We start from the raw sequence: 17029 nt of genomic DNA on the forward strand, positions 1-17029 counted from the left end.
CCAGCAGCCAGGGAGCCCTTCATGCAGCACATGCAGCTTTATTTCTTCTTTCCCCTGGCAAAGGCTTAAGCAGCAGAAACTACCTTTACCACATTTCCATGATGATAATGAGTACCTCAGTTTCCAGCAGCTGAATTTTTGGGAAAGAGTGTATGTTGTACGTGATAAAATATGGTACAGAATAAGGCTTTCAGGGCTCTCTTCTCAGTTTCATTGTTGTTAGCGTTGGATGGGACCTATTAAATCATCGAGTCCGACCCCCTGCCCTGGGCAGGAATGAGTGCTGGGATCAGATGACCCTAGCCAGGTGTCTGTCCAATCTCCTTTTAAACACCCCCAAGGAAAGGGTCAGCACCACCTCCCTTGGAAGTGTATTCTGTATTTTGGCAACGCTCACTGTAAAGAATATTTTCCTGATGTCCAGTCTGAATTTGCTTTTTTCCAGTTTGTGGCCATTATTTTTAGTTACCCTGACAGGCACCCTGGTAAACATCATATCCTCTATTTCTGGCTGGCCCCCCCGATGAGTTTGTAGGCGGCCATGAGATCACTTTTCCACCTCCTCTTGCAGAGGCTGAAGAGGTTCAGGTCTCCCAATGGGTTCACATAGGGTTTTTTCTGTAGGCCTTTAACCAGACAAGTGGCCATTCTCTGAACCCTCTCCAGGCCACCCACATCCCTCCTGAAATGCGGCGCCCAAAACTGGACACAGCACTCCAGCTGCGGCCTGACCAGTGCTGCATAGAGGGGAAGTATCAGCTCCCTGCACCTGTTTGTGGTGCACCTACTTATGCAAGAAAGGGTATGGTTAGCTTTACTTATTGCCTCATCACACTGGTGACTTGTGTTCATTTTGGAGTTGATTACGACTCTGAGATCCCTTTCCGTGGTTGTGCTGCTCAGTATGGTACCTCCCAGGCTGTAGGAGTGTTGGTGATTCATCCTCCCCAGGTGCAACACGTGACACTTGTCCTTGGTAAACTGCATCCTATTCTGTTCAGCCCATTTCCCCAGCCTGTCCAAGTCAGCCTGGATTCGCTTCCTGCCATCTAGTTTGGTGTCATTAGCAAACATGGACAGGGTGCTTTCTACTCCCTCGTCCAAGTCACTAATGAAGGTATTGAACAGTACCGGTCCCAGGACAGAGCCTTGGGGGACTCCGCTGCCCACATTTCTCCAGGTAGAATCCGACCCGTCCACCACCGCTCTGTGGGTGCATCCCATAAGCCAATTTTCTACCCACTAAGCTGTGTAATCTACATTGCAACTGATTAATTTATTTATAAGAATTGGGTGTGACACTGTGTCAAAGGCCTTTTTCAAATCTAAGTGAACAATATCTACCTCTATTCCTTCATCCAAGCATTTCGTGACCCGGTCATAAAATAAAACCATGTTAGTCAGGCAGGGTCTGCCTGCTATGAACCATGCTGATTACCCCTTAGCATCATTTTACCTGCAGGTCCCCCACAAATGTGATCCTTAATAATTTTCTCAATGATCTTGCCAAGGATACAGGTGAGACTAACCGGCCTATATTTACCCAGTTCCTCCTTCCTCCCCTTCTTGAAAATAGGGACCACATTGGCCCTTTTCCAATCCTCTGGGACCTGACCTGAGCACCACAAGTGCTCAGACAGTTGTGCCAGCTAATTTTGTAAGTACCCTAGGATGAAGATCATCAGGGCCTGTTGACTTAAATACATTCAGCCCCACCAGGTGCCCCTTTACTAGGTCAGCTCGAACAGTTGGCAGGTTGGTATACCCAGTTGATGGGTTGGTATACGGGTCTTACCTAAGGTCCCAGTGGGGTGTGTATTTGTATTCGTGTCCAGGAACACAGATGCAAAGAAATCATTTAGAAGCTCTGCTTTGGCCATCCTATCGGTTACCAGTTGCCCTAGTTCATCCTGAAGGGGCCCTAAGTTACCCTGCACCTTCTTTTTGCTTCCTATGTACTTAAACAATGACTTTTTGTTATCCTTAACTTCTGCTGCCAGCCTAAGCTCCATTTCCGCTTTAGCACTCCTCACTGCTTCCCTGCAAGCTCGAGCCAAGCAGGTATACTCCTCCTTGGTGGCAGCCCCCTGTTTCCACAGCCTGTAGGACTCTTTTTTTTTTTCTCCAGGCTCTCCTGGAATTCCCTGCTCCACCAAGAGGGTTTCATTGCTATTTTGCCCCCTTTTATGTGTACTGGGATGGTCCTTTTCTGTGCCTGCAGGATTAGTCCCTTGAGAAAAAAAAAAGCTATGGGGAGAAGTGGACACGCCGGAGGGCAGGGAACAGCTGCAGGCAGACCTGGACAGGTTGGACAAGTGGGCAGAAAACAACAGGATGCAGTTCAACAAGGAGAAATGCAAAGTGCTGCACCTAGGGAGGAAAAATATCCAGCACACCTACAGCCTAGGGAATGACCTGCTGGGTGGCACGGAAGTGGAAAGGGACCTTGGAGTCCTAGTGGACTTCAAGATGAACGTGAGTCGTCAGTGTGACGAAGCCATCAGAAAAGCCAATGGCACTTTATCGTGCATCAGCAGATGCATGACGAACAGATCCAAGGAGGTGATACTTCCCCTCTATCGGGCGCTGGTCAGACCGCAGTTGGAGTACTGCGTGCAATTCTGGGCGCCGCACTTCAAGAAGGATGCGGATAACCTGGAGAGGGTCCAGAGAAGGGCCACTCATATGGTTAAGGGCCTGCAGACCAAGCCCTACGAGGAGAGACTAGAGAAACTGGATCTTTTCAGCCTCCGCAAGAGAAGGTTGAGAGGCAACCTTGTGGCTGCCTATAAGTTCATCATGGGGGCACAGAAGGGAATTGGTGAGTATTTATTCACCAAGGCGCCCCCGGGGGTTACAAGAAACAATGGCCACAAGCTAGCAGAGAGCAGATTTAGATTGGACATTAGGAAGAACTTCTTCACAGTTCGAGTGGCCAAGGTCTGGAACGGGCTCCCAAGGGAGGTGGTGCTCTCCCCTACCCTGGGGGTCTTCAAGAGGAGGTTAGATGAGTATCTAGCTGGGGTCATCTAGACCCAGCACTCTTTCCTGCCTATGCAGGGGGTCGGACTCGATGATCTATTGAGGTCCCTTCCGACCCTAACATCTATGAATCTACGAAACGCCCACCCTTCCTGGACTCCCATCTCTCCAAGGCTTTTACCAGTCAATCCCTCCCTAACTAATCTCCTGTGCTTGTTGGAAGTTGGCCTTCTTGAAGTCTAGCACTTCTGCCCTACTAGTTATCTTCCCCACCTTTCTCCAGATAGTAAACCCTATCAATAGGTGGTCACTATCCCCTAGGTTACCTTGCACCTGCAGATCCCTCACCAAGTCATCCCCTGCAGCCAGTACTGCCACCAACTTGCATGTAGGTGCCTTGCTTCTGCTTAAGTCCCACTTTATGCACTTTTATTGGGCTCTAGCCCACGATCCCTGCCCCAAGGTTTTTGCAGTCACAGTAATACTGACCTATGAACAGACCTAATAAAGGTTGTTAAGTGCTTGGTGATTCAGAAATGCACAGTATTAATTGAAACAGCAATTATGGTAACATTTGGCTGTTACAACACTGCATGAAACTTGGATGCAAGCCTCCCTCATTGACTTTGCACAGATAAAAATGGTGGTTACAACTTCTTCCTTCATAATTGGCACTGGATGAAGGACACTGGAGTAACAACTTTATCTTCTTTGCTGACTCACAGTGCTTAAAAATAAATAGCAAGAATGAGAACTTACCAGTGATCATGTTGGAGATGGTGAGTCCTGGATATGTGATTTTCAAATACTCACTAGGTGGCATAGAGGGAAATTCCTTCTCTCACTTACCAAGTGGTGTTTAACTGTTAATGGACTCTGACTTAATGGGATAATATTAGATTTGGATGTACAGTATATGTTGTTTAACATAGTAAGGCTTTTTTCTGGGCTGTGTTTTTCTAATGTGCATACAGAATATCCATTTTTCTTTAGAGAGCTTGGGGGGATAATGGAAGATTTCCAAATTAGCATGCTCTGGTAGGCTGCAGAACGACCTAGTTCTTTATGTGTGATTTACTCTGGAAAATCCAAAGTTGCATTCAGTTTAAGTATAAAACAGCTCTTCAAAGCCTTCTTTTATTGAAAGGCAGGATAGAGAGCATTCAAAGCCCTTAACCCCAAAGGGAATACACCAAGATCCAGCAGATTCAAAGAATCCAGTAATCCTAGTCCCTCTCCTTAGTTATTAAAGGCCGTATATTGGAAAACTTATATAAAATGTGAGGTAGAAATAACTTCTGGAAATGTATTACAGTTCCAAAATGCTGATCCTTACGGGTCATAGTCCTCAGCCTTGCCCTGGAGTACAATATTGTCTTTCACACATCTGTCTACAGAAAAATCTGGCTCATTTCTAGCAGAGGACTATAGTATACCTTGCTCTATGAGATTACTTAGCAATAAGGATGTTTCCCCACTGCTAGGTACTTCTTCTTTTGGTTCCTCTTATTCAAACTGTTTCCCCATCACTACCTACAACTGAAGCCTGAAGCGTTGGCATCATATTGGGGCGACGAACTCCAAGCTGCAGTTATGCATACTGAACACAGGTTTATGGCTGCAGTATAGTATATAGTATATGGGAGCAGAGAAGTTGAGCTGTGAAGGCATTTATTACAATGCATCAAAGCATGACTAAATGAAGTTAAGGCTATCTGCAAAATGTATGTGTCATCCTAAGGTTACTGTGTAATAGCTTCTGAAGTGAAGCCTACATTAGACAAGGCACTAACAAGAAATGAAGCAGGGAAAAATGCCTTGTGACAATGGTATGGTTCTCTTCTATGCATCTCCTTGCAGTCTGAGATGGTGCATACAGTGCACATTTGCTTGGTCTTTGTTTTTCATTTGGACCCATTCAGGATTTTACACAGCAGTCCATGTCCTCTAAGGATCTTGTTCTTTTATAAAGTTCATCAAAAAAACCAGGAAGGCCTTCACCCAGGCATCTCAGCAGAGAAACATCCCTCAACAAAGTTTAAGTCCTACTTGGACCCTTGGATCTGCTCCATGCCTTTCATCCAGTTTCAGGGATGTATTTGGTAGCCGTGTTGGTCTGAGACAAAAAGAAATGCAAAACTCTAAAGCTCTTGGTTCAGAGATGATACCTTTTATTAGAGCAACTAAGAAATAGCAAAATATATCCATATATATCTATATATATATCTTTCTTTGCAAGCTTTTGGGCACATGCACTCTTTTAGCCAATTTTGGGAACTTCATTGCTAAACAAGAAAGAAAAATGTCTACTGCCATCTGACACCACCAGGGGAAAAAACTGCCTTATCTGCGCATCAAAGAGCAACTCACACAAAGGAACTCTCCTGGACCCAGAGATACAGACATCTGCTTTCAGCTTCCTCTGTGCAAAATGAAGTTTCTTTTCTACCTAAGGGGACTTTTGCCATCTTTAATTTTCCCTTAGCCTGAAGAAGGGCCCGTGTGCCTGAAAGCTCGCAAAGAGAAGTATTTTTTTTTTTGCCATTTCTTAGTTAGCTGAATAGAAGGTATCATCTCTGAACCAAAAGTTTTGGAGTTTTGCATTTCTTTTCATCCACCAGGCAGTCACCTTGATTCCTCCCCTGATTCAGAGCCTCTTCTCTACTGTAGCTTCTCCCCAAGGAGCACACAGGTCCTCCTGGGGTTTCCCAGTCTCTTGTTAGCAGCCTTGCTCAGCCAGAGCACGAGTGGCACGTACAAGTTAATGCAAGTCATTCTTCTGCTCTGTTCAGCACTGGCGAGGCTTCACCTGGAGCACTGTGTCCAGTTTTGGGCGCTGTACTTCAAGGAAGATGTGGACAGTTTAGAAAGAGTCTAGTGGAGAGCAACAAAAATGATTAGAGATTTGGGAAGCATGACTTGTGAGGAAAGGCTGAAAGAGTTCGGGCTATTTAGTTCAGAGAAGAGAAGACTGAAGGGAGATTTGATAACAATCTTCAAAAGCTGAAGGGTGCTTACAGAGAGGATAGAGATGGGTTTGTGTCTGTGGTTGTAGGGGATAGGACGAGGAGCAATGGCCTAAGGTGCAGCAGGGGAAATTTAGGTTGGAGTTTAGGAGCAACTATGAAGGTGGACATTGGCACAACAGACAGTTTCATTCAACTTCAGGGTCTGCCTTTAATGAAAAGTGGTAACCTTCCAGTTCTCGGGTTCAAGGTACGGGGCTGGGACCCTGTGTGATGCACTCTTTCCTGATCACTGATTTTTTTGTACAACACTTAGGCAACTCACTTCACCCTCTGTCTCCTGCTTCCTTTCCTGCTCTAAGTCTGCTGTGCCGACTTAAACTGTAGGGGCTGTTTAGGGCACTGGTTTTCAACCTGTGGTCTGTGGACCCCAGGGGGTCTACAGACTATGTCTAAGGGGTCTGTGAAAGATGACTATGATCAATCAAAAGTATGTGAATACCCACACTTACAATTCAAAGGAGTCCACACCTCCACTCAACATTTCCAAAGGGGTTTGCATCTCCATTCAAAATTTCTAAGGAGTCCGCAAATGAAAAAAAGGTTGAAAACCACTGGAATAGGGAATATTTTTTTTACAGAGCCTAGATCAGTGGATTTCCAGTAGTGGTTGAGGACTTCTGGGCAATGGAGTAATGGAATTCGTAAGAACCGCTGGGATTATGTTTTGGACTGAGGGGATCCTTATGGCTCATCCAGCTCTTCCTGCTCCGTGACTGTCTCATGTCTGCCTAAGGAAGTGTTACCAGTAGTGCCGAATGCATTTAATAAAAGCAAACTCTGACTTCCGCATATCTTTTTTTCTTCTTCTTTAGGGTGAAGCAAACTGAATTGTTTGACAGGTGGAAGAGCTTGCAGATATGCAAATGGGAGATGAATGTAACAGCAGCTAACCTATTCAAGTAAGAAGGGTTGCTACCCAATGGTAGCTGATGGGGCTGTCTTTGACCACAGCTGGTTGCAATCAGATGAAATGATCACATTGATAGCTGTTAAGGAGCAAGTAAGACATCAGGACCTTGTTACTCTTTACCATTCATTATGGTCTGGGGTGCTGATGCATTGAAATTAGAATTGACTAGGGTTTATAAAAGGAAAGCTAAGTAGCAAGGGGCAGGTTGCTATTGAGGCATCTAATATAGAATCATAGAAATGAGGGTGGGAAGGGACCTCAGGAGGTCACATCTAGTCCAACCCCCTGCTCAAAGCAGGACCAGCCCCAACTAGATCATCCTGGCCAAAGCTTTGTCCAACTGGGTCTTAAAAACCTTCAAGAATGGAGAGTCTGCAACCTCTCTGGGTAACCTGTTCCAGTGCTTACTACCTTTCTCATGAGAAAGTTCTAATATCTAACCTAAACTTCCCTTGCTGCAACTTGGGCCCATTGCTCCTTGGTTTGTCATCTGCTGTATAAAATATAAAATATCCGCTTCCCTGTGAAAGAGGGGAAATCAGTCTGTGACAGTCTCCCCCAACCTCATGCCATGCATGTGTCAGGGAGTGGGGAGACAGCGTGCAAGCTGGGCCATGGAGCACTTATCCCAGGTTTCAGTGAGTCTGTGGCCAACCAGAGAACTGAAACCTGGGGCTCTGGCTCTCAGTCCTGCCCCTCTGTCAGAAGTGCCACCCTGCTCTTTGTGACCAAATTCTCCGCGGGCGTCACTAGAACCGCTGGAGACTCACCTTGTCAGTGTGAAAGGGTGCGTCTACAGTGACGGCACTTCCTTTTAGGGGAGGATTTGGCCCTGTCGTCATCAGAAACCTCACTGTGTAATTCTGTATTGCTGGTTCTGTATTCAGAGTCCAGGTTGCTGTATCCCATCCCGCTGTATCCTTTATTAACCCTGCTCAGTTATCTTTCCCTGAGCACCTCAGCCACTTCTCTGCCCTCCAGAGACCTCTGCTACTTATTCCTCTGGTGCCTCTGTCTCATCTCATGCACCCGCCCATTGCTGAAGTTCAAATGAAATGGCCTCAGAACAAGCTGAGGACTCCAGCTGTGTAGGAGCAATGTCTGATTGGAGCCAAAGTCTTGTTTCAGCTTTGTGCTAGAAACTTGTTTGGCTCGGTCCTGGGAAGACTTTCATTGTTTTAGAGCAAGTGGAACCTCTTGTGATGAAGATATGGATTTCATAGATTTCATAGACATTAGGGCTGGAAGGGACCTCGGAAGATCATCGAGTCCAGCCCCCTGCCCAAAGGATGAAAAGAAGTGATTCCTCTCCTGGTTAAAAGTCACTGGGAGGGTTCATAAATCTTCCCCTATAATAGGGCTGTCCAACCTAGGCCTCATGCAGCTCATGAGGGGTTCATTTGCAGCCCCCAGCTCCCACATGGACATGTTCCTACCATTGCTGGTCTGAGCTTTTCCTCCCACCAGTTTCCATGTCCAGCACTTGCCCCAAGGGGTGGGACAGGGAGGTGCAGTGCTCTGGTGGTGAAAGGTTAAGACTAGAGCAGACCTTCATAGTGGTGAAGTAGGTTGATGCTCCAGGAACACTAGTTGGGGTTGTAGGATAGAGGAGAAGGGGTCTTCCCTCACTCCCCTGGTGCAGAAATAATGAAGGAGCAGTTCTTTCTTGTATTACCCTCCTGATTTGATTCAAGCATCTCTTGTAGTTATTTGGTAATTTATTCCCATTCATCTGTTGATTCACCCTCATTTATGACCTTGATTGGAGCATTGTATCATTCCCTCAATTAGCCTTGTCAAATTGTAGAAGTTCAGCCTTTGCAATATGTATAGTTGATTCTATATTTGTTTATATATACTATATAAATAACATCCACAAAAAGCATATAGAATCGGTTTATTCTTTCAGTTTGTAACGTGGGCTATTTACCCGGAGAGCAAAGGTAATTCAGCTGGGAACCAGTTGGCCCTATTTGTAAATGTGTGCATTTGTCATAACCTACTCACCACCAAAATATCAGATGCATTAACTCAGAAGGAAACCTCTCCTGGAATAGAAGTGGAGATGATGACTGGATTTTGGATCCAAAGATAAAAGCAAACAAGCATTAAATGAAAGGTGCGGACCAAGAAACTGGCTTCCTTTTTACATACTACATATGTAGTATCTGCATATGATGCATCCCTGCATATTGGAATTGAACATGACCTCTGTAGTGAGTGATATCAATAGTGTCTTCAGGGCTGGAGTTCAATGGAGACTATCCTCTGAAATGTTTCAGACTTTCAAAATGTTTCTTGTTCCACAGAAGGATGCAAGTAAGGATTTTCTTTCAGAAATGAGAGAGACTCCAGAAGAGCTGGGGCAGGGAGAGAGGGAGGGAGGCACTCCTTGGGGTTTGGGAATCCCAGGGACAAGTTCCTACACTGCCACTCTCCCACATCCCAGGTGAATGCCCTTCCTACTGCCCGGTAGAGATGGCCTCTGGTCCCACAAATGGTTGATTAATACAAAGTGGAATGATAACAGGGGAGACTGAGAAAGGCTCAGGCCATTGCCGATGTGTAGGGGGTGCACGCGGGTGCACATGCACCCCCTGCGATCGGCCGTGCATCCCCTGGAAGCATCAGCCACGAAACCAGAAATCCACCCCCCTTGGCGATAGGCCGCTGGGGAACACCCCCCCCAGATATTTCAACCAGATATTCCTGGACCTGAGAACATTTTTCATTGTAAAAGTGTTCATCAGACCTGGTATATTCCAGTAGGGCTTTGGTTTTGGTGCACCAGCATTTTCCTATTAAAAAAGCATATAACCAACCCCATATCTATTGTTGAAAGATTCCTTACCATTTGTAAGGAATGGGCAGTGATTTCAACGTTAATTGTAAGACCTAGTTTTCATACATAATCTCTTTTTGCTGTTTATATTACAGGTCTACTCTATCCAGATGTTGCAATGCCCCTGCATTTCTATTCACCACCCAGAAAAATACTCCTCTGGGAACGAAACTGAAATATGAAGTGGATACGAGTGGGATCTTCCATATCAATCAAGAAATCTTCAGGATGTTTCCAAAGGTGCTTTACGTGGCTGCCTACATGTGTTGGAATCGACTACACTGTCATTGCTATTATCAGATACTCCTGTATGGTAGTCAGACTTCAACCAACGAGTAGACATTTTTTGCAAGGGTTATTACAGTCTTATTACAAGTATGATTATTTTCCATAAGAGCATCTCTGATTATTTTGCTCTGTAGTATTTGCTTAAGTTGGCATGCGATGTGTCTGCTGTTTACAGCAGAACATTACTGCCCCCAGAGTTAAGTGGCTAGTGAAAACACTTCAGAAATTTGTCTATAAAAGCAGATTACTGACCAGAACTCAATGAGGATGTATTCGTGTTCATCAAACCCAATGTTTAGCTGGCTCTGATTTTTGTTTTTATTTGAAATATCTAGAATTCAATGAATAGTTCATTTAAATAATCATTTTTTTTTCCCTGTTTGAAGACTGTTGGTGAGCAGGTTACAAAACGGTCAAATGTATTTGCCATTTTAAATTATTCACAAATTTCTTCCGTCAGCAACTCTTGACCTGAAGTGTAAACAGTCTAATCTCGTGTTCAGGTCTCAATGCATGCTATAATTCATGTGACTCTGGATTATGCAACAAAATCATGCTGTGCAGAGGCGTAGCCAGGCAGCTGCATGCCTGGGGCAGCCGTGACGCACAGAGTAGCCTGGGCTGCTGCCAAACTGATTGCGACAGCATGACTGGCTACCATTGCAGCAGCACCTGTTTTTGTGCTTCCCCAAAAAGGCAGACCCCCAAGGCTGCTGCCCTAGTCACCCTTTCAGTTACACTACTGATGCTATATGAATTTCAATTTGTGCATTTATGGAATTCATCCCTTTCCCAAAGGCCAGCAACATGACCTATTTTAAGTGTTTACATGATTTCTGTTACTGCACTATCTGAATGCAGCATAATCTATAACGTGTATTAGTACAGTCCTCCACAGAGATGTAGCATATATAGCATTACTATTAACTTTATTTTACAGATGGGGGAACTGAGGCACAGAAGAGCTAAGCCTGATGCCACAGAAAAAGTCTGGTGGAACAGGGAGCTGAACTCAAATTGCCCATGTTTCCAACTACTGCATTACTCTTCTCCAAGGCTGAATAGCCAAAGTCTCACTTAAATGCTGTATTGAGGGCATAGCTGAAACTTATATTGGGCATAAACCTCTGCATGAGAGGTGAATTTCACCCACTGTGGCCTCAGTTCAGGAAAGGACTTAACCACATGAGTAATCCCATCTCTATTCCATTGAAGGACATATTTAATTTTATGCATATGTCTAGAGCTGACAGATATCAAGGGGATATATACATATGCTTGAAGTTAAGGGTGTGATTAAGTGCTTTGCTAAATCAGGGCCTAGGCTGGTTAGCTGCGTCACTCATCCAATCCGAGATCAGAAATAATAACATGCGACTTGGATGACGAACCAATGTATGTCTGAAGTTTGTGGAACGTGGCTAGGAAAACCCTTTCCCACTGTTTGCTCAGTTCTGCAAAGGTCTGTTGTGTGAGAGCATCAAGACTCTGTCTGGGTGCTGACAGAAGTGACATATGTCATGTGACTGGCCCCCTGAAAGTGCTCTGCAGCTGTGCCATGACACATGTGCACAGGTGTGGATCACTTCAGAAGCAACTGATTGCGAGACAAATTAACCCTCATCTAATGAGGGATGAGATGAAGGTGCTCTGAAGTGGAGCACCTTAGGGATCTTGTATTCCCTAGGGTCAGTCTGTCAGTGTGTTTGGGGCTGGGCTGATGCAGCCCAGCTGCCCCCTGCTCCCCTCTCCCCCTTGGTGCTGTCTGCAAGAAGGGAGGGGGAGGGGAGGGAGCCGTGGAATGGGATTTGCCTGAGCTGGAGTGGGGAAGAGTGAATTGAAGCCCCCCACCCGCTCCCCCTCCAGCTCAGGTCAGGCAAACACAGGCAGGAGGTGTGGTGGGAGAGATACTCGGACAGAGAGATTGCAGGCAGGCTCCTCCCCTGGATTGGCTCCAAAGTGGAACTTGATTTTCCCCGCCACAACCCAACAGGCAGACATCTTCTGGGCTGGGGGGTAGGCGCTCTAACTCATGGTGCTTTATTTGAAGTGCCACGAGTTAGAGTGGAGACCTGTATGTCTGTCAGAGCCCATGTTTTTCGTGGATGGACACTCTTGACGCTCTTCAGCCTCAGGTTTGTTGAACCCATGGAAAGCGTACCATAAATAATCACTTAGGAATACATTTCCCATCCCAATTCTATCTGAATTTTTCTGTCTGAAATTATTGATAAAATATGTCTGTGGCAACAGAAGCATTTTCATGCATACCTAAGCACATCTCTGCATATTCATAGGTTGTCATTTCTGTTGAGATTTTACTGCATGCTTCTCTCACCCTCAGGGCTCCAATCTGCCTGCGCATACATGATTATAGCTCCCGTTGACTTCAGTAACACCTACATGCATGTGTGATGGCAGACTTTTGCCCTTCAGCGGAGAGAAGAGATGCTTGCGACCCAGGCCTCAATCCAGCAAAGATTGACCCACATAATTTATCTCTGTCAAGGGGACTAGTCAGCATTCATGACATTCAGAAGTTGTATATGTTTTTATAGGTCAGGGTCTAAATTGTCAGCTTTTTAGGGCAGGAATTACCTTTCAGTTATTTTGTACAGTTCTTAGAACAATCTTTGATTAGGGCCCCTAGGTATTGTCCTAATTCAAGTACTAGATAATAAGCCTAATGCTTTTATGACAGCTTATGATGGTTGAATATCAAACCCCAGCATTCAAGTTCAGTTTTGATCAACATCCAGAATATCTCCCCTTCCTCTGAAGTTTGTGGACCTGTTGAGTACTCTGAACTGGGCTGCATGGCTTATGTGTACAGATTTTTGGCTTTTATAAGCAGGAAGTCAATTTGTGGAGACAGTATTTGTAGCAATTCAGAATAAAGTGCCTATGATGGATTGATTTTATGGTTCATGTCCCCACCTGGAAACCAGAAATGAAAGAAAGTCATTAAGAGAATAGGCCTTTACAGAATCAGTTGTTGATATCAGTGGAAGGGTAGGGTTTTCTCCATTGAATTTATCAGTTCAAATAAACATGGGATTACAAATGGCTGGGGATGATATCCTTGGTAATTCCCTATCTGTATGAACCTCTTTGGAGACACAGTTGTAGAAAAGAGACCCGCTACAGTCATATTTCAGGAGAGTAACTGCTTTGTTCTCATTTTGTTGTAGGATATGCCATATTATCGCTCCCAATTTAAGAAATGTGCTGTAGTTGGGAATGGAGGGATTCTGAAGAACAGCAGATGTGGACGGGAGATCGACAGTGCAGATTTTGTATTTCGGTAATCTTTCCTATGCAGCAATTTTAACATTTTATGATACTAAATGGAGGATCATGTATCTCATCTTTCTGACCTAGTAGCGCAGGAATTGCCAGGCTTGATCAAAACAATATTTCACCTAATGTTCTACCCTGTCTCTGTCAGTGGCCAGAACGATATGGTTCAGATGAAAAAAACTTGCCTAATAGACAACTGTGAAATAACATACTTGTCTGGTGATTTTTTCCTAACCAGAGGTGACTGGTAATTGGCTGATGTCCTGAAGGTCGAAATTCCTATATATTTTTATCTTCACTGTAGTAACTAGGGAGGAGTCTGAATTCCACAGTTCGGCTTGTGTGTTGGAAAAAGTATCAGGTATTTCTTTATACATACATTAGGTCAGATTCTGAACTTGGTATAAATCCAGACTAATTCCAACTAAAGTCAATAAGTTATACCAAATTTAAACTGGTGAAAATAAGAGCAGATTAATTATTACACTTGGTCAAATAATGAATAGAAGCACCTTATTGATATTTCTTTACTGTTCAACACTTTTATTACTTTCTCCAAGCAAAACAGTTGCAATGTTTGTAACCCCATCCCTCAGCTGGAAGACCCTGTGTACCTCTAATTAATATCTGTGGTGTTTCACTGTGGTGATATACCTTTCCACTTTTGGTATATCCTTCTAGAAATAGGATGGCCATACCAGAATACATGTAGATGCCCATCTATTTATACTGCTCAACACTGTTTCTAGCACTGGTTGAAGCAAGTACTAGTTCTATGGAAGAACAGCTATGAGGTAGAGAAGTGGAGTAACTTTAGTGAGTGGATAATAGGGCTGTGTGAAGCTTCAGGTGCTGATTCAATTCGGAGGAGATTCGGCCCAATTCGATGGCTGACTCTCCGAATCCAAATCAAATCGGGAGACCAATAAAAAGGTCCAAATTGATTCGAAGCTCTCCGAATCTATTCAGAAAAGATTCAGAGAGCTTCAGAGATTCAGGCAGTCCTTATTTGCCACCGCAGGGAATTGGACCTGGACTCCATGCCGGTAAGTAGGGGGCGGAGTGAGAGGGGGCTGGAAGAGGAGAGGGGGGACCCCACCAGGCCCCATCCCATGCCTGATCCCTCAGCCGCCTGACCCCCGTCCACTCTCCCAGCCCTGTCAATGGCTGCCCTGCCCAGCCCCAGCATCCTGCTTTTTTAAAAAAAACCAAAAACCTGTAGTCACTAGCTGCTGCCAGGCGGGGGGGGGGGGGGGGAGTGGCAATCCCCTGCCCCTCCACTACTCTGTACTGCATGGGGGGCTCTGCCATGATCCCTCAACCCCCACTCACTCCTCTAGCTCCTTCCATGGCTGCCCCGGCTGCCCCAGCTTCTGGTTCTTTAAAAAAGAAAAAAAAAAGCCTAGCACTCACCAGCTGCTGCAGCAGCCCTCGGGGCTTCTGGGGGCTTGTGGCCAAGCTCTCCATGCAGCACGGGGCAGTGGAGGGCAGCGGGGATCACCCCCCCACCTGGCAGGAGCCGGTGAGTGCAGGGCTTTAATTTATTTTTTTTTAAGAGCTGGGAAGCTGGGCTGGGCGAGGCAGCCATTGATGGGGCTGGGAGAGCAGGTGGGGGATGGGACCTGTTTGATTCGGAGATTCGGCCAATTTGGCAGCGGCCAAATCTCCGAATCAGATTTGGCCAAATCGATTAGGGACAGTGATTCGAGTCACTGAATCGAATCACTGTCCCCCAAATCGTCCGAATCTGAAGTGAATACTAGCCGCTTTGCACAGGCCTAGTGGGAGACCTTATCAAAAGCCTCGCTGAAGTCAAGGTATATCACATCCACTGCTCTCCCTGTAGCTACAGAACGAGTCACGTTGTTGGAGAAGGCAATCAGGTTGGTCAGGAGTGACTGCCCGTGGTGAATCCATGCTGACTGTTCCTAATCATCTTCTCCTCCACGTGCTTAGAAATGGATTCTTAGAGAATCTTGCTCCATGATTTTTCCAGGGACTGAGTTGAGGCTGATCAGATCCTCCTTCCCTTTTTTCAAGATGAGTGCTATATTTGCCCTTTTCCAATCACTGGGAAAGTCACCACAAGTTTTCAAAGATAATGGCTGGCAGCTGTGCAGTCACACTGACTAATTCCCTCAGCATCCTCAGGTGCATCATGTCCAGCTTGTACACATCCAGCTTTTATAAATAGTCTCTAATCTGTTCTTTTACCATTGTTGGCTGCTCACCTCCTCCCTGAACTGTGCTGCCCGGTGCAGTAGTCTGGGAGCGGACCTTGCTTATGAGGATTGAGGCAAAAAAGGCATTGAGCACTTCAGCCTTTGCCGCATCGCCTGTCAAAAGAGATCTGAATTCAGTGGTATCGTGTTGAGGCCTGTGCATATTTTAATACTGACAGGAAGACTTATGGGCAGGGGGATTTAAAACATTTTCTTCTTGCATAAGCAAATATTTATCACAAAGAATTGTCTATTTTATGCACTTATGGAAATATGCACTGGCCAGTAGCTGTCGCCTAGCTCCGCCTACTGCCCAAACCGGCAAACTGCACTGAAGCACATCAGACACGTGCGGGGAAGAAATGCCTGGGCAGGGACTGCTTTTTTTTTTTCATTTTCACAACAAAAATATCCTTGGAGTAAAAAGATTTCATAATTTTTATACAGCGTATGTAACCATTAATTATCTGGTCTATCAGTGTATAAACATCACTGGCTTTTTAGGAGGCCCTAAGTCACGTATGTATCTTTGAAACATTTACCCATTGAATGACCATCTGCTGAGACATAATGCTTTTCTGATTTGGTATATTGGATGTTTTTTATAGTAAAGCATGGTATGTCCTGTAACTTCATTGAACTTTTTCACAGTTTAATTTTAGCTTTTGGGCCAAATGTATAAATAACCCCTAGCATTACAGTTGACACTAAAGAACTCGATGGCTTTAGAGATTATTTTTTATTGGAATTTCAGCCACGTATTTCTGGACAAAGATATTATCAAAATCAAATCAATGAGCCATCAAGAGGGAAATATCATCAATGAGCAATGAACATTGCTACTAGAGAGGTTAACGTTCACCATAGCAGGAAAGAGTAAATATATTTCTTCTGACAGCTGCTAGCGTCACCAGCTTGTTACCTGCAACACGCAGTTTGAGCATCAGCACAGTTTGGTCAGGATCTAAATTCACAGCATGTTTCTAATTTTGCTTCTTGGAACAAATGTTTAAACACGACTTCATACCGCAGTCATGAACAGCTGCAATGAAATATTTAACATACTTGTTTACTTCTTTCCTTTAGATGCAACTTGCCTCCTATATCTGAGAAATATACAGTGGATGTTGGGGTGAAGACAGATGTTGTGACAGTCAATCCCAGTATAATTACTGAAAGGTCAAGTCATTTCTTTTTTAAACCTCTCTAGACTTCCCTCCCATATCTTTGCAAAGCAAACAGAAAAGTATCACACATCTGTCTTCAGTGGTTTAAAAATCCTACACTGTTGATCATGTATTTTACTCTTCACATAGTAACTGCAAGAAAAATTACTTCCTGATTATTGTATCTAAGCACTGTGATAAATAGCAGCACCTGGGCTTGCATTTTAATACTGAAAAGTGGGTAGTTGATGAACTGAAAGCACCTTAAGGGAAGCCCTCTCCTAGTCAAA

General features: G+C 44.8%; 1 protein-coding gene across 2 annotated transcripts in view; it reads left to right on the plus strand.

The window, feature by feature from the left end:
• Positions 1–17029, plus strand: part of ST8SIA5 (ST8 alpha-N-acetyl-neuraminide alpha-2,8-sialyltransferase 5) — a 70987-nt gene that overhangs the window by 42610 nt on the left and 11348 nt on the right. For both annotated transcript variants that reach the window (XM_014594140.3, XM_014594141.3), the window contains 4 exons: positions 6824–6910; positions 9859–10003; positions 13243–13355; positions 16660–16752. In XM_014594140.3, the coding sequence (XP_014449626.1) occupies positions 6824–6910; positions 9859–10003; positions 13243–13355; positions 16660–16752 (438 nt within the window). The remainder of the gene's footprint in view (positions 1–6823; positions 6911–9858; positions 10004–13242; positions 13356–16659; positions 16753–17029) is intronic.

This window comes from Alligator mississippiensis, chromosome 3 (assembly GCF_030867095.1).
Source record: "Alligator mississippiensis isolate rAllMis1 chromosome 3, rAllMis1, whole genome shotgun sequence".
Classification (NCBI taxonomy): domain Eukaryota; kingdom Metazoa; phylum Chordata; order Crocodylia; family Alligatoridae; genus Alligator; species Alligator mississippiensis.